We start from the raw sequence: 25,248 nt of genomic DNA on the forward strand, positions 1-25,248 counted from the left end.
TCAAATATCTACATTGTTTTTCCCTAGCTTCAGTCATTGTTTTCAGGAAATCTTTTTTTTTTTTTTTTTTGCCAGTCCTGGGGCTTGGAATCAGGGCCTGAGGACTGTCCCTGGATTCTTTTTTGCTCAAGGCTAGCACTCTGCCACTTGAGAGCCACAATGCCACTTCTGGTCTTTTCTTTAAATGTGGTGCTTGAGGAACCGAATCTAGGGCTTCATGTATAGGAGGCAAGCACTCTTGCCACTAGGCCATATTCCCAGCCCTCAGTAAATCATTTTGAAAAAGATAAAAAGTGTTCTAAGGCAGAGTGGGTTAGTATAGGGTGGTTTGCAATCAAAGAGAAAACAACAAGAACCTACTGTTAAGGTGGCAACTTTCTATGATTCTATTAAGTTTGCATGTGTTTTGTGAGCAGAGGTCACAAAACATAACTTTCTGGACAATCTATTCAGAGACATTTATATGCCAGACAGCTTTAGACAGCCAAATCTCTATCCCTTCTGACTTGAAGGTAGGCATGCCTGTGTTCATTGTAACAGATATCTTGTTCCCAAAGCTCAGAGTTCCTTCCTATAGCACAATCCACTGAGTGTATCTGGTTTTCTTCAGGTTACACCTTGTAGAAATTGGGACCTCAGAAACTCGATCAAGACTAGAGGTGTGGCTCAAGAGGTGGAATACCTGCTTAGCAGGACAAGCTCTGAATTCAAACCCCAATTTGAATGGCAAAAGAAAGAAGGAAGAGAGGGACGCAAGTGAAAGGGAGGAAGGAGAGGACAAAAAGAAAGGAAAGAAGTAAAGGAGTGAGGAAGGAAGAAGAGAAAAGAAAAGAAGGAAGGGGGAAAGGAGGGAGGAAAGATGAACAAAGAAAGGCAAAAAAAAAATGATGACACTCTGGCTACTACTGTTACTGTGAATAACAAAGCCTTTTGTCTCCAACCTTCTGGTATTATGTTTTCTACTAACAGTAGGCCACCTTGCTAGCTTGTACAAAGAGCAGCATCTCATACCCTCTGTACTTCTCTGCCCCTACAAGGTCATCGCTAGGATGTGGATGACACTGGAAATTGTTTTAATTTCAGGTTCTGGTATATAGAATTAATTTGAGGCATCCCAAATCAGAATGTCAGCATTACTCTGGAGGTCTGATTTGGAGTGAGTCTGCTAAAGATTCTGCTGAAGCCACAATGGCAGCAGGAGTGATTTGTTTATCATACAACCCCAATGGAATTAGAATCCAATTATAGGGCCATTAGGACATCCCTTGGAGGAGTTCTACAGCATTTTGGAGTACTAGTTGTTTCCACTATACATATACATATACATGTACACATATATATATACATATACATATACATATACATAAATATGCCTATATATGAGTGAGCTTATAGGAGAGTAGATAAGGAGATAATATGAGGACTATCACCCATGTGAATTCCAGTCCAGGATCAAGGAGACTCACTTGGTTTGGAATTGTTAGTTTAGCTACCAAGAGGGGGCTTGGGAAATGATACCAAACATGAGGACTCTTTGACCATCTCTATTTGAAGGCCATGACAAAATGTCTGAGAGCAGCCATCATGCCAAGAACTTGTTGACAAGTTACAAAGTTGCCATAGCAAAAATGTGCAAACCAAAGTAACATTGAATGCACAGTCAAAAAGAAAAAAAGAAAAAGGAAAGCAAAAGCAAAACTCAGTTTAAGGCCAATTCTACTGCTCACTGAGTGGCTTTGTAAAGTCATGCAGCTTCTTGGAATCGTAGGTTGTTTGCTTCCAGAGTAAGATGAAATGGCTTCAGGATGTCTCTGTTGGATGCTCCATCTGCTCATGCCACCAAGAGAGGGGGCTTAGAGAAATCTGAGGAAGGAATTTCCTAAGTATGAGGCCCATAACAGAAGGCCACAATAATTACTAATATATTAACACTGTAGAATTTCTGTGAAGGTTAAAGGGTTAAATACAAATAAAAATGCTGAGTTAAATTGTGCTACAAAAGTATTGATTATTACACATTTCCTTTCACTTATTATTTCAAAAGGGGAGAAAAAATGGGTAATTGCACTCATATTATTATTGGTCTTTCAAATACCAATTCACCTTTCCTTACTTTCACTGACAATACTGAACTTACATATCCTATATTGTGGTCTCAATACTCTAGGTAGAGATGTGAAGTGGGAAAAAATTGTGAAATACTCTTTGTGAACTAAAAAGTGTGGTATTTGATTTTGACAACTTTTATTGTAACTTTATTAGGCTAGGACTAATGTTTTTATTAGCAAACTTTAATTGTGTGAACAACTGTTCATACAACTTGAAACTTTTTTTAGTAAAACAAAATTTTAAAAATGGGAGAAAAGAATGGATCACCTTTGACTGCTATTTTGCGTACACGGAAATGAAATTAGATTTCTGTTTTTGTTTATGTACACAGGAGGAAAATGTCAAGGATGTCCTTTGCATGATCATCTCAGAATACAATTTGTATCCAAAGTCCACATTGTTCAAATTCCTATGTCCAGGACCTGTGTACTGGGTTAGCCCAAACCAGTATTGCAAAATAGCTTGTCCCTTTCAGCTCTCTGCTTGTCTTCTGTGTTGAGATTCTCTATCAGAGTCCAGTACTGTCCTTGGAAATACAAAATGAGGTAAAGTAGTGATGAAAGTGATTTGTACTTTTAATCATCACAAGTTAGTAGTGACAGGCAGTAACTCTGTGGGACACTGGTATATGACTGCCACTGAATGTAAAAACAAATCACAGCCAATGTACTGTGTGTAGGGGTGTTGTACATTCTTCCCAAGCTAAGGTATAGAGAGTTAACATTTCATTCTGATCACTCAAAATAATAATTTCCTTCTCATTTAACAAAATGGTGCCAAGAGGGACTGGGAATATGGCCTAGTGGCAAGAGTGCTTGTGAAGCCCTCGGTTCGATTCCCCAGCACCACATATATGGAAAACAGCCAGAAGGGGCGCTGTGGCTCGGGTGGCAGAGTGCTAGCCTTGAGCGGGAAGAAGCCAGGGATGGTGCTCAGGCCCTGAGTCCAGGGCCCAGGACTGGCAAAAAAAAAAAAAAAGTGGTGCCAAGAAAAAAAGACTTCACCATTTGCTGAAACCTTTTTTTTTTTTTTTGCCAGTCCTGGGGCTTGAATTCAGGGACTGAGCACTGTTCCTTGCTTCTTTTTGCTCAAGGCTAGCACTCTACAACTTGAGCCACAGTGCCATTTCTGGCTTATTTCTGTATATGTAGTGCTGGGGAGTCAAACCCAGGGCTTCATGTATGCGAGGTGAGCACTCTACTACCAAGCTATATTCCTAGCCCCTTGCTGAAACCTTTCTATATTCTACAGTCTTGAGTATTTTTTCTGGGTCATTCCTAGACAAGGTTTCACTTAAACTTGCGGTTCAAAAGCCCTGTGGAGATAGAGTGAGTGTGTGTGTGTGTGTGTGTGTGTGTGTGTGTGTGTGTGTACCAGTCCTAAGGGTTGAACTCAGGGCCTAGAAGCTATCCCTGAGCTTTTTTTTGCTCAAGGAAGGTGCTCTACCACTTAAGCCAAAATTCCACTTACAGCTTTTTGGTGGCTAATTGGAAATGAGAATCTCAAAAGACTTTCCTGTCCAAGCTGGCTTTGAACCCTGATACTCTGATCTCAGCCCCCTGAGTAGCTAGGATTACAGGCATGAGCCACTACCACCATTCCCATCTCAAAATTAGGTTATTTTAATGTGAAGCTGAACCTTAAAGAAGAGAAATCATTTCCCCTAAAATCACAGATAAGATTCATATCTGAGACAGATACAGGTCCAAAGGCTTCCTCATTCTAAGGTACAACTTAATCAAAATGGTCGAACAACAGGTTGGCCTTTGTAATAGAGACCTCAGAACAGAAACCTTTGGACATCACAACAGTTTGCAACAATTACTGAAATTGCTGTTAGGACACTAGTTGTTTTTTTTTTTACACCTTTTCAACACAAGGTAAATGCCGGTGTGTGTGTGTGTGTGTGTGTGTGTGTGTGTGTGTGTGTGTGTGTGTGTGTGTGTGTGTGTGTGTATGACAGAGAGATAGAGGAAATGAAAAGGAAAAACTATTGGTGGAAGAAGCTTTGATTACACTGTTGGTGAATTTACGTTTTTTTTTTATTTTATCAAAGTATGCTTAGAAAAAGTACAGATACACATTTTAACATGGAAATAGATAAGTAATAAAGCTGAAAAATCTAACTGATGACCAGAAAGTTTCTACTTGAAAAGATTTTGGCTATCACCTATTTGTGAGCAGTGCAGAAATAAGTACTCAAGAGGAGCTAGGATGGAGATACTGAAAATAACCAGAGAATAATTTCCTGTTTTAACACCATTAGAAGAGGACCACAGTTAACAAGAAACTAGGATTCCACAAGATTTTTAGCCATCTCTTAACAGCATTTTTGCAAGACTGAGAAACCCAAAATTAATGATAGCACGGTGGGGTGCAGTCCTAGTTGAATGAGCTACTGTATCTAAAGAATGTTGATTAATGGAAATATGCCAACCTAACTAATTGCCTTGTCTCCTTTCACCTCAAATCCCTAATTCATTCCCCACATTACCATCATAATTATCTTCCTAAATCATAGATCCAACCACAGACTTGGTTTTAACATCTTAGCAGGACATAGAAGGGCCATTAGCAACAGTTCCATTGCCAACCCTTTCAACCTCGATGTTGGCTTCAAAAGCCAGTAAATGGCACTGGAGCTCTCTCAGGACCCTTGCTGAAACTGTTTTACAGCAAAATGATCTTCAGTGTGGTAAAAAGTCCAGAATAAAAAAAAAAGGAGTATTATTACTATATTAAAAAGAAGCAGGACCACTAACACAGAACTTTTATATTCAGCCCTATGGAAAAGAAGGGGTACAATTAGAAGGCAAAACTAGAGCTATGTAGCTAGTCTTTCAGAAACGCAGGCTTTCAACTCCACACTATAAAGAATGTTTGTATATATTAGACTTGCTAAATAACAACATTAAAACACACTATAAACAAAGATTTTTCTTAAAAGCCAGCAAGTTTCACATTAGACAGAGAAGCAGAAGCTTTATGGGTATTTTTTGGAACTTTCTAAATGTGACCTATGCTACCCTGCACGGTAGATGAGGTGACATTTAAGGAACTCTTAGCATTGAAGATATGCTACTTCAAATTACCACTGTGTTTACAGCTTGTCTCATGTGGAACAGTGCAGGTAAGCACCCTAGAATCCCCTTAGGAAAAATCTACTGGAGGTAAAAGAATAAAAAGCTAACTGAGTGACAATGTTTCATGCTTATGATCCTAGCTACTCATGAGGCTGAGATCTGAGGATCATGGTTTGGAGCAAGTCTGTGAGATTCATACCTTCAATTAACTACCAAAAAAGCCCCCAAACCAGAGCTGTGGCTCACATGGTAGAGCATTAACTAGTCTTGAGTGGGAAAATTTTAACCAGAATGAGAGGCCCCAAGTTCAAACTACAATATCAGCAAAACAAGGAGGAAGGAAGGGAGGGAGGGAGAGAGGGAGACAGGGAGGGAGGGAGGGAGGGAGGGAGAGAGGGAGGGAGGAATTAGGGGGGAGGGAGGGAAGTAGGGAGGGAGGGAGGGAAGGAGGGAGGGAAGTAAGAATAAACAGCATTCTTGAGGCAATCATTATTTCTAGTCTTTCAACAGTTAAGTTACTTTCTTCTCAACAAACAGAAGACACAGTGAGCATTTCAGACATCACACTGTACTTTGCTAGAGTTTTGTAAAGACGGCTTTGAATTGTCGAGTGGGAAAAGAATCTTTTGCCAAAATATTTTGTGGAATGCCAAGATTGCAAACAGTGTGTCAAGACTTAATGGATGTCTCTGCATTAGGCAGTATTAACTAAGTCTGGCACATATTATGTAGGCCTCTTGGCTTACAGGAAGGCCGCATACCACCTTTTGCCATCGTACTTGGCTCCCTTCCCACTTCTAAATGTTCTCATTCCTATGAACAAACTCAAGTGAGTAGAAAGAGTAATAAAAATTCATCCAGAGTCTAAAGGCCAAAAGAATAAAATAAAGTCACATATACACAGTGGTGCTGAAATAGTAAAGTGTTAAATGAAGGCAAACGAAGCCCTTTATTATCCCTACTACTATTTCTTTATTATCTCTATGAATATTATAGCATCTGAATTACAAAGATCAGGTTGTGCTTGATAAGCAATTCAGATGGCATCTGCAAAGGCCCAAGTAGCTGTCAGTCAAGTTCCAGAACTTCTCAAGCAAGAATACAACAAAGCCAGCTGGGGTAAAACAAAAAAACCTTTTCTTCCCCTTGGGAAGTGCTCCTGTTGCCTGACTTTTACTTCTTATTCTACTAATTAAAGCCAGTTTCAGCAGAAATTGAGGGTGAAAGCAATTTGCCTATGCATTGTAATACCTTCCAGTAGTCATCAGCATCATCATCATAACCATCATAACCATCATCATCATCATTATCATCATCACCATCATCCAAGGCCACTGTGTGCTCCTCCAATGGCTGAGCTCATCTCTGTGCAGAACTGCAGGAAGCACTGTGCATACATTTTGCTATCCAGCACTCCCAACAATCCTAGAAGATAGCTGTTACTATTCTGATTTGACAAAGGAGGGTCTTCCTGAAGTTCAACCAAGTTGATATTTTATTCAAACTGGTCAAGTAGAGATTGGATTCTGGGTCCATGACTGCAAAGTATATTTCATGTATTAAAAAAGAGAGAGAGAGAGAAAGGGAGAAGGAGGAAGGACAAGGAGAGAGGGGGAATGGAGAGGAGAGGGACAGAGAGAGCAAAGAAGAGAGAAACATGGAGAGAGAAAGAGAAAGACAGAAGAGGAAGGAAGGGAGAAGAAGGTTAAGAAGAGAGAGAGGGTAAGAGGAAGGGAGGAAGAGAAAGGGAGGGAGGGAGGGAGAGAGGGAAAGGGAGGAGAGAATTAATGAGAGACAAAGAGAAAAAGACAGAAAAGGAATAGAAAGGGAGGGAGGAGAATAGGGAGGGAAAAGGAAACAAGAGATGGAGAGAAAAGGACAGGGAAAGGAGAGAGGGAGGAAAGAAGGAAGGAAGGAAGGGAGGAAGGGAGGGAGGGAGGGAGGGAGGGAGGGAGGGAGGGAGGGAGGGAGGGAGGGAGGGAGGGAGGGAAGGGATGGGATAGGAAGGGAAGGAAGGACAGACTCACTTAAAATAAAGGTCTGGAGGCATTGCTCAAATGACAGAGCACCTGTCTAGCAAATGAGATGTTCTGAATCCAAACTCTAGTACTATCAATTTTTTGAAAAAGTTATATTTCCTTTGAAATCCCAATAACTAAATACAGTAAGCTGCTGTAACTTAAGAAATTTAGACAAGGCAAATTCAGAAAACAATCAAGATCTAAACCATCCATGGTGATAAAGCTTTTTAGTATGACTCTAGCTAGATGTACTCATGCAACATCTTCCATTCGTGTAATGAGAGATATGGAAGCAGAGATTTTTAAACTTTGGAGGTAGATTTCTGTAGGAAAATGCCATTAGTATACTCAGATTGTCTGGTTCAGATTTTAAAATACACAAATTAAAAAAAAGACTAATCTGTTCTTTTTGTGTAAGAAGAAAATTAACGATATATCATCAATTTATAACCCGTTTCCACTAATCATTTTTAAAAAACTAAATTCTTTGAGGGGGAAAATAATTATTGGATGAGTCTGGAGTAGATTCAGCTTACTAAAATTTCAACAACCATTTGTCTTCTCTCCTCAAAATCTTTATTTGACAACACACCATTCTACTAATAATAGCTAGCCTTTATTGGGCATATATAACACATCAGGTGCCATGCTAAGGGTTTTTCTGTTATTTTCTTATTTAATGATGAGGCTATATCAACAAACATTATATAACTTTATATAGGTTTACAACAAACAAATCACATAATGTCTGTTACAATAAAATGACTGATTTACAAGTCATTATCATGATAAAATTTATCTTAATTATGTTACTATAATTCAAGGTATACATTTTAAAGTATCCAGTTAATTGTTTAAAGTGTAATGCTCATTCACTCCCAGCATGGTGTTTAAATTAATTATCTTGAACATGTTTACTCTGAACAATCAATGTCATGATGAAAGAGGAGATGAGATATATCCAATAATTAATTTCCTTCCCCTTTCCTAATGAAAAATCAATTTTCACTGATGTGAAGGGTACTTGGAGGGTCACTGGATTCTATTTTCATGTGGCTAGACTTCCCTTAAAATTAAAACAAAGAACCTCAGTAATAATTTAACATAATGAATTTTAATGATGATCAGTTTTGTTTGCCTTGCCTAAAGTCCCTCATCCAATAAAACATTTACAAATCTAGGTATTGCTTAGGCAGGTATTTTTTTAATGCATGAGGAATATGTTCAATCAATATCTTCCATTTACTTGACTTTCAAGTAAATGAAATTATCTGTGGTAATCTCTTGGTAGGCCTGATGCAAACAGTTCAAGAATCATTAGCACAGAACTGAGAATTCCCTAAAGAAGAAGAAATTCTACCTGTGGAAAATGGTTTTAGCATATGGACACCCATCTGATGCCATATGTATTCTTAGCTTCTTCTTTCTACTGTGTGCAATTTACTACCATTTTCTTTTCACCCCAATGGCCACTCCCTTTGTCCATGCCACTATTTTAGCCTGTAAAAGTATGCAGGATCTTAACTGGTGCAATTGTGTCTAGTATATTTTCATTCTCCACTTTAATAACCATCTATGCAACCAAGCCCGCACCCTGTGAAACTCCAGTGTTAACATCACTGATTGCCTCAAGGGAAAGGTGCATATTTTACCATTTTTGTATACCTAAGCATTTAGGGAAATACCAGAAACATGGTAAATTTTGAACAAGTTACTTGCTGGATAATTTGAATATTTTGAAATTCTGTACCAGTAGGAATCAACCCCCTAGGGCATAAGAGGTATAGAATCATCTTACTTTTGCACAATCTTTAGGGATATTATATCTGAAGGCAAATGACATAGTCACTAGGATTTCTGCCATTTAAAAAAAAATCTTGCATTTTCTGCATTGAGTAGCTCAAAAGGTCTTAATTTCAAAGCATTGGTAAAAATCTATGGGAACTCTCTGAGGAAAGAATACATTCTGCATATCATTTCTGGGAGTTGTTGAGCTTCCTAAAACCCACCAGTTGAGTGACGACTCCTATGTATTCTATGGACTCTCTGATTAAGCCTTGGAGTGAATCAAATATCCCAGGCTCAAAGTTGACTTTAATTCCCTCTAGTTTGTGTTTCTTTTCTTTTGAACCTTATTTTCAGCATCCATAAGACCCAGAAAAATAGATTACAGTAATCCCTTGAGGATGAGGCTACCTGCAAGAATACTGTTCTTTCAGGGTGCTGGTGGCTCATGTCTATAATCCTAGGAACTTAGGAGGCTGAAATCTGAGAATCTTAGTTCAAAGCAAGCCCAGGCAGGAAATTTCATGAGACTATTACCTCCAACTATCAAAAAGCCAGAAATAGAACTATGGCTCAAGAGGTAGAGTTCTAGAATTGAGCAAAAAGGCTCAGGGATTGTGCCTGGGCCCTGAGTTCAAGCCCCAGGCACAGCATCAACAAAAGTGGAGGGGGGCGAGGGGGGCGGGGAACAAACCAAATAAACCTCAGTTCTCAAAGCTAAAGTATTTCCAAGGACACTCTGTTGGTCTGTTGTCAGTCATACTGGGCTGCTGTGGACTGTAGGTATGTGATGTAACAATGTTTTCTAAGGAAATAGCTCTTTTCTCACCTCTGAAGCCCTGTGTTTGCCTTTCAAGCTAGCTGCAAACAGGGGAAATGGAAAAATCAAGGGAATGTAACTTAAGCTTAGTCACGATGCAATTCATGGCACTGCTTAAAAGCAGCCATACCTCCTGATGTCCAATCCAAACAGTACTCTGAGACACAGACACCTGCCCAGTATCTACCCTGAAAAGTTTTTTACATTAGGCTTACCCAAGCCCTTGTGTGAAGTCACCCTGAAAATAAATCTTCACAGCTCTGAGAGCCAAGATACAAACAAATGGGAAAATATTGCCCAGGGATATCAAAGACAAAGCTCAAAAGAAACTGAAAAAGGAAGAAAAGAAAACTAGCTGTAATTGCCTGAGGGACCAGGGATATGAATTCTTTGCAAGTGGAGACAAAAAGTGGATACTGAGAAGGACAATGGCGAACTTGAGGTCCTAATGTCTTTAGGACACAGCATTTTAGGCAGCAGAATCTGAGCCAAATGATTTTATTCCAGCTTCATTTTCCTCAGTAAGAGAAAATGAATCAGAAACTCCAAAGGCTTCGGTCAGTCAATCCATATGTAAAACAAGTATCTAGGGAACTATTTCCATAAGAGGACTGTGTTAGGTACTACCCAGTCCAAACTGCTAATTCAAGCATCTGTTAGTGGTGCACATTCTTAACCTGGTTGACCGGGACTGCTCCAAACACTCACTATTTCCTACTCCTCCTCCCTCTCTCATTCTCTCTCTTTTCTCTCCCTCCCCCCTCCTTCCCTCCCTCCCTTCCTTCACTTTCCTTTCTCCTCTCCTTCCTTCCTTTTCTTCCTTTTTTGCCCAATTAAGTATCATCAGGAAGAATACAAATAAAACTACCTTGTAATATATCACACATCATTGTAATATATTCAAGAACATATTCAAGCCAAACAAAAAATATTAGTAATAGGAATGATTTAATTTTTTTCTTGAAGAGAGAAAGTAATCAGATAAGACAAAAAGGTATTTCAAGTTCTAGGAAGGTACCTGATTGCATATCTTACCCACCCTGTACCATTAGACTTTGACAGAAAACAACTGATAAAAAACGTGAACTTCATGAATCATTTTGATACATGCTTCTTCAATTTAGGGGAAAACATTTATTTTCATATAGTTTCTCAAGGCAGGTTAGCCTGTATGGTACTTAATATGTTATTTATAGCTTTCAGTGTCTATGTAAGGAGAGGTAGTGACTTTAAACAACTTCCAAAGAATTGCCAGTTCTTTATGAAGAAAATGACATTGAACAAACTAAGCTGATCTAATTTAGCCAGAAAGCTCTGAGTAGAAAACATGAAGACATACATTATATTCAATCATCTTTCAAATACTAGGCTAGGTTTGTAAACAGCTTATGTGGAGGTTACCGAAGCCAAAGTCATCAAGTACAGAGATTCAAAGGTCAAATTCAGCATCTTTGTGGAAGAATGAAATGGGTGAAAAGTCACGTCACCTCTAACTTGGGTCCAGGTATTGCTGGCATTCACATTTTTAAAAGTCCATTTTGATAACAGGTGAAAGTTGAAGGAAACTCCCTCACCTACAGTAGTTCCAAGGTGAAAATGAAAAGTTCTGATAAGGCTCACAGCCTTGAGGAAAATTTCAAGTGGCTATTGCCTTGGGCTTTTCTCATTTCACTGGTTTGTTATCAGGCAGAATTGAAGGACAGAGTTTTGCCTCTTGCTCTATGGGCTAAATTCTGTTTTCAGTAGAGACCATTGCTGGTGAGTTGACTCTTTGGCTACTCATTTAGTTTGTGTAGCCCTCTTTTAATGGACTCAGGAACTGTAGAATGTCATCAATGGAAGGAATCTGTGCATTGGCTGATGGAATGTATGGGTGTACTGGATTTATGCAAAGAGAAAAGTTAGTCACTGCAGGCAATGAGCCATCTTCTTTCTTGGTATCACTTGAATAATGTTTAGCTCAGATTTCAGGATGGACTTGGTCTTCAAGTGAGATCCAGTAGATGTGGTAAAGACCCACGTACTCATGGCCTATGGCCTCACTTAGGGGATCTCTCCCTCTTCTGACATACATTAACCTTATGCCTCTGAGAGCTTTGTCACTGGCACTGAGTTGAGAATGAGTACTTATAAAGCCAGCAATGCTATGACCAAAATAATGTCATTTGGTGTCTTGGGGGAGGTCAAAAACAAAAAAGGATTAAAGGCAGGCAGGCAGGCAGGGTACATTAAGTGAGTCCATGACTAACAGGGTGTGACAGAAAAGAGTTTTATTCTTTTCAACTAAACAATTCCCTAGGGCTGGGACCATTACTCCTCAGTGCCTTTATCACCTTGGAATTTTTATGGTTTTTTTTTTTTTTGATGAACTCACATTTTTGTAAAGGCTTTTTTTGAAATGGTGCCAGTTTTCAATTTTTAATTAAAGTCGTAAATAATCTTAATTCTGCTTTAAAAGGTTTATTGTTTCTTTCTTTTTAAAAAAATCATTGCTGCCAGGAAATATTTCAAATACCAAATCCTGATGTGAGTGAGCAATTAGAACCTCTCCAAGGTCTAATAACAACACTGTACCATGTAAATAAAACACACTGGTATAAAAGCACAAGATTTAGAGCTGTAGATTGGCTGGGTTTAGGTTTATTAGCAAGTACTTCTCCTGGGAGTGACATTTCTTCTTTTGTTGGAATGAAGTAACTTTCATCATTTTAATTTCCACAAATTAATCTGTCACAGATTGATAAAAATACTTTTTTAGAAAAATAAAAACTCAGGTTACATTTTGGGAAATACAAATTGTCACTTAGTGCTAGATGATGAAATTTAACCACATCCAGTCCAACTGCATGCAGGACACAGAGTGGATCTCAAAAGCAAAATTACCTAAGAGAGAACAAGATCTCATTTTGTATAAGGCAAAATTAAGAAAGAACTACAATATTTGGCACAAGATTATGGTATTACTCGAAAGTGAACCTTTGTTATCTAGATTACCTATTTAAAGGTGCCAGGACACTTCAGCAATAAAATTATGTTTCCTAATCTCCAGGTCTGTTTTTCTTTTCTTTGTTTTTGTCCACTTGAAGTTTCACAAAATAGAATGTTTCACAAAATAGAATCTATTCTTTCTTTATACAGAGGCTAAAAGATAGCCATAGGTGAATAATAAAAGCTATGAAAATATCATGAAAGTATCCTATTATATTTCCATACCTGTCCACAGGTTACTTTCTTAAATGAAACATCATATTGTTGCCAATTTCTCCAGACAGGGGAATAATACCTCTTCATGTCATGCTCTTCAATCCTACTGATAAACCTGATATTACAAGCAAAGCCTCACACATTTTAGACAACTTGAAGGTGTAAAATAGCAGGTTTAGAATAAGAAGCTTCTTATCTAGGCTTTGTCTTAAACAGACATGAAGTATTACTTTGAATTTATCATATATACATAGATAATGAAAAACACAGCACATTAGACAGTGATCCCGCTAAAACACTTTACAGTATACACCAATGGGGTGCCATCTTAAGGTATATATTCTTCATCCAGTTTTAACATATACTATTAATTTATTTAGTTTCTTTGCTTTTCTATTTTTTTTTTTTTTTTTTTTGGCCAGTCCTGGGCTTGGACTCTGGGCCTGAGCACTGTCCCTGGCTTCTTTTTGCTCAAGGCCAGCACTCTGCCACTTGAGCCACAGCGCCACTTCTGGCCATTTTCTGTATATGTGGTGCTGGGGAATCGAACCCAGGGCCTCATATATATGAGGCAGGCACTCTTGCCACTAGGCCATATCCCCAGCCTGTCTTTGCTTTTCTAAAATTCAAGAATATACCAACACATGTTACATAATCATACATATCAATTTACTGAGGTTTAAAGAGATTTAAATATATTTCCAGAGGGGAGAAAAATGATTTTAACAGTTGGTTTACAAGATTGGGTTTGTACACAATTATGCATGTCTGTCAAATCTTCATAGCTGAGTATTTTTTATAGCTCATGGGGAAAAGGTCAAGTTCTTTCCACATATGAGACCTCAGCTTGCATGCTGCTAACACCTTCCAAGGCAGAAAAAAATAACAACCAAGTAATAAAAAGACGACAGAACATTTCCCAGCATTAAGTGTTAAATCCCTATAAATCATGAAATAATTCAAGTTCTCTAACTAGAGGCCATGGTGACTTGAAAACACTTGCCATGGGGTTCACTCATTTGAGATAGTCTTAAACTGGTCTCATTTTTTAATAAAGGGCCCTTGAATGAATCAAGTATCAATCTCAACGCAAATGGAACACTCAAAATAAAAAATATGTCCACATATTTTCTGCCATGGACAGAAGACACATTTTTCTTCTTAAAAAAAAAAAAGTAACATCTTAAGTTTTCTTAGGCAATGCCTCGAAGAGAAGTAAGCAATGTCTCTAGAAGTGCAAGAGCCCAGTACTATCAACTACCTTTCTGCATTGTGTGCTATTAGTAGAACAAGTAAATGGTTGATCTTTAACATTTATTCCAGGGAAAGATGACAATTCTTACAAACGTTGAGAAATACATCAATCCCTCCTTGATGTGAAAGGAATTCATTTCAGTTCCTTTTCAAATTTTTATACAAGGTACCTATCATGAAACCTGCTATTCTCTAACAGTAAAATGAGAAAAACTCTGTAGGTATCCTAGAGATTCCCCCACCTGCTTCCTCACTGCTGAAGTCATCCTAGCCAACTGATATATTGGTGGAGGGAAAACACTGCTCTCCAGGAAATGTTTCACTTGTTTCTTCTTCCCAATGCAATTTTGTTTAGCTCATTGGGTTTAATTTCTATAACTGCCTTTCGTTACTTCCTGGTGTAGGTTACTTTCATTCATTTTTCTTTGATTCATATTATATAATCTTCCTTCCCCCAGAAATTCTTATCTGGTTGTATCAGCTTAGTGAGTCATAACCTTATTACTTTCATCCTTGTGAGAGATTTCTCTTCTCACAACAGTCAGAAGCAGTTTACAATTTAAGAAGTGGAGGGATTTCCAGTGCCTTGCAGAAATCCTGAGTCTTTCAAGAGTCACTTATATATGCTGTTTCTGGCTGGAAAATTTATTCTTTTAAAATTACCTTTTTCCTCGCTTGTTGATCCTTGGAAGAATGTGCCTTCACATGTTTTCTTAGGGAACTTGGGTCTGTGTAGCGTTTGGTACATCCTGGAATTTGACAAGCATAAGGTTTCTAAATAAGAAAGAAAGAAAGAAAATGAGTTGTGGTTAAAACATAAAGGACTAAGAATATGAACTGTCACCAACTGATGGATGTGAAATGTTGAGTAATACTCATTTTAATGAGAAAAATCCAGGAACTTTGCATCATGGTAAAGAGAAAAGTAAACTTTGGAGAAAGAAAAAGACATCCTATCCTTGATGGTTACTAAGTCATTCTTTTAGGTTGCACTCTAACCACAAAACCTCTTGTGGCACTTTTTTAATGTGGAAATTATTAGTAAGCATCTCCAGTCATACTTACAGTTATGTTTCCCTGAGAACAATCTTTGGTACTGTCAAAAACTAGTAAACACATATTCTTTAAGGATTCAGGTAAAGAAGCTGTAGAAAAGTCCAGAAAAGACTGGGTATATTTCAGAAGAAACCTGATTCAGAAAGAGAGAGGGAGAGAATTAAGAAGGAGAAAATTAGCATAAAGTGAGCAAAGGACAATAGGTTTCAAACAACTGACACATGAAAAATCAGCCAGAGGACCATTAATATTATTAGAAATCCTGGTGCTGAGTCTGAATGAACATACAAGCTCTGGGTTTAGTGTAAAGAGAACATATATTTGGCCATTCTAAGCCCCTGTACTCTGGAGGGAGGTGAAACTGCTGTCTAAGGTTCAGTCTCAGTTTAGGATCAAACATATTTATCACAGTTGCTTGATACATAACAGTTAGAAATGGATGGAAGAATGGACAGATAGATGAATGGATGGATGGGTAGGTGAATGAATAAATAGATGAACCCCTCCTATCAATCCTATCAATTCAAACTTCAGCATCATCACCTATCACTACCACAATGACAAAATTCTTAGCAAGGTTTTAAACACTATGACTTACATTGCAAAATAAATCAAAACCTTCTATTTATTCTGAGAACTAGAAAACAAATCCCAGGAGTAACTGTGTTTATAAGATGTATTAACTGTCACTGATCTACTTAGTATCACATTGAGTGAGATATGAGATCTGTGCCTACATGATATAAAATAAGTTTTTCCAACAGAAACCTTATCTTTTTTTGTTTTTGGCCAGTCCTGGGCTTTGGACTCAGGGCCTGAGAACCATCCCTGGCTTCTTCCTGCTCAAGGCTAGCACTTTGCCACCTAAGCCACAGCGCCCCTTCTGGCCGTTTTCCATATATGTGGTGCTGGGGAATCGAACCGAGAGCTTCATGTGTAGGAGGCAAGCACTCTTGCCACTAAGCCATATTCCCAGCCCAACCTTATCTTAATAGAATTATTTGCTCTAGGAACTTGCTATAACAGTTGCCAAGAGCAGGCCATGGCTGAACTGTTTATGGCAAGCTCCAGTTTTCATGTATATGCTGGTTTTTTTGTGTTCCACTTTTGCCTTGATGGAAGCAATATTTATGATTCATTATACTTTTGGGGCATTATTGAGCCCAGCAATAAACAAAACTCATAACTATATCATTTAATTTGACTTCCTCAATTTAAATTCTAAGTTTGCTATCCAATGTTCATTGATTGATCAACTGATTACTCAATCAACTAATTGAGTGATTGAATCACCAACATGTCTTATGCTTGCAATATGTGCTGCGCACCATGTTACATTGTAGAATCTTTCAATGAACAATGGATGTATGTATCAAGCTCTTAACTCAAACTTTTACAAAGCAGTGAGACAATTATTGGCTAGTCACTTGCCCATGAGTTTCCAATGGGTAAATAAAGATGTTTTTTTTGACCTGAGAATCTTTTCTAAGTTTACATGACTTTATTGCCCTACCTTTCCCTATGTGACCTTGACATTAGAGGAGCAACTGGCCAATGTCTTTACTAAAGCCACAATAAGACCTTGTAAGCTCATGTTTTGGAGCATGACAGGGTACAGATCATAGTGCAAGATTTCATGAGTATTATCATGTTATTGAAATTTATGTCATTCTGGTTTGGGATGATTATTTTGTACTTAATTTTGAGACAGTCTTGGAGAAATCTTGATTAGCTGGCCTTGACTCTCTCTCTCTATCTCTCTCTTTGCTATTAAACACCAGAGATTTCCAGGTACTGGTGGCTAGCCCCTGTAACCCTAGCTACTCAGGAGTCTAAAATCTGAGGATGAGGTTCAAAGCCAAGCAGGGCAGAAAAGTCCATGAGAGTCTTATCTCCAATTAAACATACACACACATACACACACACACACACACACACACACACACACAGAAGTGGAACTATGGTTCAAATGGTAGAGTGCTCACCTTGAGCAAAAATACTCAGAACCTAGGCCCTGAGTTCAAGCTCTAGGACTGACAGGAGTGCACAAACACACACTCACCCCTTCCCCCCCAATATGTATGTGTGTGTTAAATATTTAGTATAATATTTTAGTATTAGTATTTGTTATAGTATTTTTAGTATTTAGTACAGTATTCCATGAGTACCAAACTATTAATGGAGAAATGAAATGACTGAATATTTCAGGCTTAAAATTGTAGAGTTAGTAAACTTTATGGAGAAACATTTTCCTAATGAGTCAAAAAATCTACTTGGTTGAAGAAAGATCCTTTATCCAAAATTCTGACAGAACTTGCAGGAGAATGATTAACGAAAGGGAACAGAGACCTAAATTTAAATAACAAATTCTTTAAGCAAAGCAATTACAGCTTATTTTTTGAAGAGTTTTAATTTCCATATGATTTTTTAAAAGAGCTACCAATTTGTTTAACATATTTAAACAGGAGCTAGTTTGTATCTTAAAGGAAAGTGAAAAGTTGTTTTAAAAGATTTAATACAAATATATTTTCCAAAAAATGGCTGAGTTTTAAGAGCTATTACATGGAACAAAAATCATAAAAGATTATCTTGGGTGGCTCTGCTCGAAGTTTTAAAATGGGATATGACGGCTTTTTAATTCAGAAATGATTTTGAAAATGTTCTTTGTTTGATTAGCTAAAATTAGTACCAAGCAAAGAAGGGTATTATGGAACTATAACACTTACCCTCACAATAGTTCTTTCAAACTACAGATAGCTAGCTAGAGTGGAAGCAATTTCTCAAGACAATCCTGTCTCATGAATGTTCATTCTTCCATGATACCACTTAATGACAAATGGGAAAACTTATTGGATTTTACCAAGACCATTTTAGACACAACAAAATGGAGCATTTTAACATAATTCATTCATTTTTTCCTTTATCTTCACAAAAATTTCACTGTTTGCCACATTTATTCATTTAATATTCTATCCTGTTTGTCCTAATTTAAAAAATACTGAATTCAATTCAGCTAGAGCAGAAGGAATTCATCCTATGAGACAAGCCATCCCATTTATGTATACTATGATATAACTGTTTAGAAAGGTTATATGACATATAGCTAACTGATTTCTATCAATATGTCTAATGGAGACTAATGAAAAATTTAATAAGTATCTTAACCATAGTATCAGATGTATCTTAAGTACATTTGAGACGGTGTGTAGAAATAACAGCATCTTTTCAGAATTTGAACTGTGGTATAATTTAAGAATAGACATCAAAATCTTTAACACCAAGAAAGTACTGTCATGAATACATTATTTGCAAGCATGTGCATAAGAGATCTGTGTGATACATTTATCCGGATGGCTTTGTTAAGTAAAGTGAAATTTTATAGTTGGTACCTGGTTTCCTGTTAGGAAACCTGAGAAGTGAAAAGTAGGCCTATCAACATAGCCAGAAAAATAAAAGGCAATAGTTACATAGCAAAGGTATTTGTGAATGAGAAAATTGTAGCAGCATTATGAGAGTTAAGGGTATGATAATAAAGATCAATTGTTCTCCTAGGGTTGTGTCAAAGGACATAAGACTATTAACACAGAGGAAGCATGGTGAATTGAACCCCTGAGAAAGAGTTGCTGTTTCTTTTTAGATAGCTTAAAGTTAAAAATAGCAGGTGCTTTCTCAAACAAAAGGAAAGTTGACTCTCAAAAGCTGGGCTAGCTGCTAAATTCAGCTATCAAGATTGCATACAGTCTCACACCTGTAATCTACCTACCCAGGATACTGAAATCGGAGGATCGTGGTTCGAAGCTAGCCCAGGCAGGAAAGTTCTGTGAGACTATGATCTTCAATTAGCCACCAAAAATCTAGAAACAGAAGTATGGCTCAAGTGGTAAAGTATCGTCCTTGAGGGAAAAGTTAATGGAGAGTGCTCAGGCCCTGAGTTCAAGTCTCAGTACTGGCATGAATGTACATGTGTGCACACACAGACACACACACACACACACACACATACAAACACACAAAGAGAAGAAAGAGGAGGAGGAAGAGAAGGGAGAGGGAGAGGAGGAAGGAGAAGGAGGAAGAGGAGGAGGAGGAGGAAAAAGAAGGAAAGGAAGAGGAAGGAGGTGAGAGGAGCAGAGGGGAAGGGAAAGGAGAGGAGAAGGGGAGATGCAAAGGGAGGAGGAGGGGGTGAAGAGAATCAGAGACAATGAAAAACTAATATACTACATAATTCAAGCAATAGCATTCTTTATTGACAATGTTGAATGCCTATTTTAATGCCCTCCCTCTAGTAGCCATTCTCTGTAGTATCATCTACCACAGAGCCACAGAACTGCTTCTGCTTTGTATGTAGAAATAGCCATGTAACTCCTGAGTCCCAAGGAAGTTACAAGAGTGTTGTAATGTTTAGTACATTTAAAAAAGAAATAAAAGCCACACAGCACTCTTTTGGGTTCTGTACCAGATTCTCCCGCTGCCCTTGGCATTGCTCCTGTAACCTGCAGACCCACAAAGCAAACACTAGCACCGCCTCATTATCACAGAGTCACACCAGGTTGCAGCTGGAAGATGGAAAACTCCCTTCATTCTTACAGTGTCCAGATGTGTCCTCTGGTGCTTGGCACGGTCACTGGAGTTACTGAAGGCCTTCTGACAGCCCGGATGCTGGCACAGATAGGGCTTCTCTCCTGTGTGGCTCCGCAAGTGTATCTTGAGATTCTCAAGCCTTGAAAAGGCCTTCTTGCAACCTTCAAACTGCAGAAAGAAAACATTTTTTTAGTTCTTGAAAAGGAATTTGAATGCTTAAGCCTGGAGGAGACAAAGGGGAAAAAAGTCCTTGTACTTGGCCTAGAACAATGAAAGAAAAGGCAATGCAAATGGTAACAAAGGTTCCTTCTAAAAATAGCCATATGTTTACACAAATTACATTTTTCCGCTGAATAAACATGCCACTTTCCATACCAGATTTGGGTCCCAAACTGATTCCTGTGGTTACTTATGTCAGAGAAAATTCACTGTGAGCCATCTGGCTCCGTTAATAAAAATATAGTAATGTGTGTCTTAAAGATGTATTAAAAAATTAACACACTTTTCCATTTCCAAATTGGTCAAAAGTGAATAAACCAGGAAAAAAAGAAAAACCTTTGACAACTAATAAACTAAGAAGAAAAATCAGATAGATGTAAGAGACACCCCTCTCCCCCAATAAAAGACTAGAATATCCTAAGAGTCCAGGATGAAAGAAGCATCCATGTGATATGACCAGACAAATCTTTACATCTATATACTTCTAAAGGATTTTCCTTCCTTTCTTTCTCTTTTCTTCCTTCCTTCCTTTTCCCTCCCTCCCTGACTCCCTCCCTCCCTCCCTTCCTCTTCTTTCTTTCTTTCTTGCTTGCTTGCTTTTACTAATATTATCTATGGCTTGCACTCGGGTCTTGCACTCTAGCTTTTTCACTCAAGGCTGGTACTCTTCTACTTGAGTGACACTTCCAATCCCATCCTAGGGCTTCTCTTGACTCCCTAAGAAGAAACCCTATTAACATCCAATGTGGTACAAAATTTAATGAGATAGGTTTTTTCATTTTGTTTTGTTTTTTGCCAGTCCTGGGGGCTTGAATTCAGGGCCTGAGCACTGTCCCTGGCTTCTTTTTGCTCAAGGCTAGCACTCTGCCACTTGAGCTACAGTGCCACTTCTGGCTTTTTTCTATATATGTGGTGCTGAGGAATCGAACCCAGGGCTTCATATATATGAGGCGAGCACTTTACCACTAGGCCATATTCCCAGCCTGATCTGTGATATTGAACTTCTAATGTCAGTGCAAATATAGGGCTCAGGGTTTGTTTTTATCTTAAAATTGTATTCTGTGGTGGAACTGGATCTACTTTTGTATCCAAAAAGGAGAAAAAATAGAGAGAAAATACATACCTGTGATTGTGTACCTCTAAAAAGACAGTGCAACTACAGGGCTCTAGGGTTGTTCTTGTCTTATAATTGTGTTCTTTTTGTGGTACTGAATTTGCCTTCATTTCCAAAGGGGCAGAACAAGCCATAGTAACACACAAAATATTCAAGTCAAAGAACCTCAATTCCCACTCAAAATAAACAGGCAACAGAGCAGTAAATAGAAACCTAAAGAATAGTTCTCAAAATCCTCTATAAACCCTACTGGTAACCATGCTGAATGAAAGATTGAAAGCCTATACAAAGTTATGTATGAGTGTGATGAGGATAACCAAAGATTAATAGAGGATTTCATGGAATCCAATGAATTCCAACAGAAATGAAAATATAGCCACTCAGCTAAAGTGAGAGAAAACACTCAAAATCATATCAAGGAAGTAAGAAGTCCCTACAAGATCTAAAACAAATCTTGGACAAAGAAATTGAAACCATCAAAACTGACCAATTAGAAGGCAAAGAAATAAAATGTAGAAAGTCTTGACAGCAGATTAGATGGTACTGAAGATAGAATCTCTGGAATTGAAGACAGTCTAAACTTAATTGAGAAAGAACAACCATTTTTCAAAACAAATCCAAGAAACAAGAGTCCCTACAAGAGCCGCGAAACACAATCAAGAAGGTCTAATTTAAGGCCAATAGGTATTGAGGTGGGGCTAGAGAAAGAAGCTACATTAATAGGAAATATACTTAACAGATATATACTTAATATATGGAAATAGACTTAATATATTCAACACCCAAAAGGACAGGCTCATTCAGAAACAAGAAGCCTTTAAAACCCCAATCAGATCACATCAGAAGAGAACACCTCACAGCCACCCTGTAATTTTCACAGGATCAATAGAGAACAAGGAAAGGATCTTTCTAAGGAGATAGTTTTTAATACACTTTTAAAATGAAACTGGAAGATGGGAACTCATTTATTGCTATATTGTTTTCCAAATACAGTGCAAAATTAATTTTATCTTATTTTTTTAACTGTGGTACCTAATTCCTGTTGGGTGTTATTTAAAATAAAAAGCTGAAGATTTCAACAGATGTGTCTTCTATGGGCAAAATATTAGCTATGATTATAGGGTTAAAATGATTCTAATCCTTACTGTGACAATCTAATGGAGAAAATACGTCAAAGAAAGCAATGAAGATGAGATGGGTTTCTCTTTTAAGAACACTGGTTCCTCTGATACTTTTTAGAGTTCCCAAGAAAAGGAAAAGTTAGAAATATGGAGAAAACCTACCAGAACAAAGCAGACATGTTTAAAACAACCCAAAATACCTTCATTCTCTGGGAAGGTAAGTAGCTCAATGGTAGCCCTTTTGCCTAGCCTATCTATAAGAAGGCCCTGGGTTAGCTCCACAACACAACAACAACAAACAAGAAATACCTACCACTCCCAGAAAGAGGGAGTGGGGTAGCAATAAATGTAAGGCAAAGGGACAAGGTTTGGATGATTTTCATGTAAAACTAGCTGAAATTACTTATGTTATGACTTCCTACAACAGATAGGATAGGCTATTGTTCATGGCAGAATGTTCCAGAGATGGAGAGCTTTCAGTGACTGGAAGGATCATTTTCAAGTAAAAGCTGAACTAAGCAGAGAGAATAATCAAACATGTCACAACTCCCATCTATTTAAGTTGTTCAGATTTTGCATGCGGGGGTTATTTTAAGAAATTTATGAAAGTTGCACTTATTTTTGATTGAGAGTTAGTTATACATGCTTCACCGACATATGCTGGTTTATTTCAATTTTGATATTTTGCTTAAAATAATTTTGGTGTTTTCCTGATTTCTATTTCACATAAAAATAAATTTAGCCTGAACGGAAGATGAATGCTGACGAAGCGAACTACTTTTTCAGTAGTAGAGGGTGGATAATGGCATGTAACTAAAGAGATAAAGAAGTCTGAGTTTGTTTCCCTGGGTCAAATAGGCCTCAGGCTTAAGGATAAAGGGGTGCTCCAAATGAACTCTGAATTCACAGCTAAGAGGTCTCTGCCCACAAACTCTGTTCTTAAGGGAAGACTTAGAGTCCAATCTTGGAGCTCAGTTTATTTTACTTGGAATCACCTGGTGGCCTACATTTAGGTTTAAAATGAGCCTGTGGTTTGGGACAAGCCAAGCATGAAGCCCAGTTCCTAGTAAGGCTCTCTCTCTCTCTCTCTCTCTTGTTTTTGTGTAGGGTAGATTCCATTCTGGGGCCAACTCCACAGTGCTTACCCAGACCTAGGAAGGCTCTGTATGTCCCTTCTTCCACAGCTGTCTCAAATCCTGCTCAGAGAGAAAGCTACATTGTTTGCACATAAGTGATTAGATGAAACTAGTGCTCCTCCAGAAGATAGTGGGATCCCAGCTACACTCTGGACTCATTCAGACTGCTCATATGATCACTCATAAAATTGTATGCATGTTACCAGTTTGAAGCGTCTCTCATTAAATATCCACTTTAGTGTCTAGTTAGATCCAAATTAATTGCTATCACCCATTCAGAAAAAAGTGAGAGTAGGGGTGGCTTGCTAGATTTCAAGAAAGTCAATGTAAAACGAATGATACCTTAGAATATCCTGACCACCTCTACATAGCAAGGTTGGAGGAAAAATGAGCAGCAAGACTGAAAATGACATCCAAAAGTGATCTACAAAAGTAAAACTCTGCTGATATCAAATGTTTCTTCTGATAGGGAAGGTGAAGGCTAGGGTATAATTCAGTCTTAGAGTTCTTGGCTTATATATGCAAAGACCTGGGTTTGATTACCTAGACTAGGAAACAAAGCAACAGAAGAAACCAACAAAACAACAAGAAGAAAGGCCAGAAGCTGCAGAATGGGAAAAGATTATGGCTGGTGGGTTTTACTTCACTGAGCTGTATGAGTAAAGTCAAGAGAAAAGCCATTTCAAATACATACACACACACACACACACACACACACACACACACACTTTCAACTCACTCTCTGAAAAAATTCACTTGAAGAAACCATGGACCCAAAATCAGTAAAATTGGTCACAAAATGATTGATAAATGTCTTGGAGTGGGGAGAGGGAGCTACCAACCAACATGTGTCACAAACATCTGAATGAACCCTTCACACTAATGAAAGTTTGCAAAAGGAAGAAGGTGCTGCTGTTTGCTTCTCTAATGTTGTCCATCCATATGAAACTTGAAAGCAAACCATTTTATAATGAATCATTATCATTCATTATGGGAATAACCCTGCAATTCAGCATAAAGATTTCCTCTCCTTGAGGCAGTTTTACCCCCACACTCTTGTAAGTTCAGTCAAATAAAAATGCTTTAAATATAAAATAACACAAAAGATTACTACAAAATGGATGTTTTGGGTGTTTGGGCAAATAGTTGACATTTATCCTTCTTTTTAAGATTATTTTCCAGCTCTTTAATGAGTGTGTCTTATCTTGTAAATGAACATCTAAGATCAAGTAAGTGAAAACTACTAGGAGTGTCTCCCTGGTTTTGATCACATGCTTTCTCCGTGGGGTTCCTCAGCTTTATGAATGGTTGTAGGACAATTACCCCATCAGTGGGTCATGGGACATAAGTTGTCTAAGCTTCAAATATAGACACAAAACAGACATTCACAGACCCCACATAGACAAATCAGACCCTAAGCCATACTCTAAGAGTCTGAAGGGAATCTGAAAAATAAAAACAAGTGAGGGAAGGGGCAGAGGTCTGGTGTTCCTGAAGTGTGCATTTTTTCATGCTAAGTTTCTTGCTACATATTTCCCCCACATTATTATTTTTTGTCTAAATAGCATACTTTCCCTCTCTGCTGGAATAGTGAACAAGTCCTGTGAGCATGACAAACTTTTAGATGCTGAGAGGCACAAAAGGAGCACCAAGTTTACTCATGTAAGAATGGAAGACAAGGTCAGTGAGCATGGCTGGCATGATACATACCAATGGATCCTGAGCATTTGGTGCTTCAGGCAAAATGT

The 25,248-nt window shown here is 38.1% G+C and overlaps 1 protein-coding gene across 6 annotated transcripts in view; it reads right to left on the reverse strand.

Moving 5' to 3' along the window:
- Nucleotides 1–25,248, reverse strand: part of Glis3 (GLIS family zinc finger 3) — a 446,841-nt gene that overhangs the window by 89,548 nt on the left and 332,045 nt on the right. For all 6 annotated transcript variants that reach the window (XM_048352520.1, XM_048351965.1, XM_048349751.1 and 3 more), the window contains 2 exons: nt 19,917–20,078; nt 14,940–15,050 (listed from right to left, as the gene is read on the reverse strand). In XM_048352520.1, coding sequence (XP_048208477.1) covers nt 14,940–15,050; nt 19,917–20,078 — 273 coding nt within the window. The remainder of the gene's footprint in view (nt 1–14,939; nt 15,051–19,916; nt 20,079–25,248) is intronic.

Source organism: Perognathus longimembris, chromosome 1, assembly GCF_023159225.1.
Source record: "Perognathus longimembris pacificus isolate PPM17 chromosome 1, ASM2315922v1, whole genome shotgun sequence".
NCBI classification, from domain to species: Eukaryota; Metazoa; Chordata; class Mammalia; order Rodentia; family Heteromyidae; genus Perognathus; species Perognathus longimembris.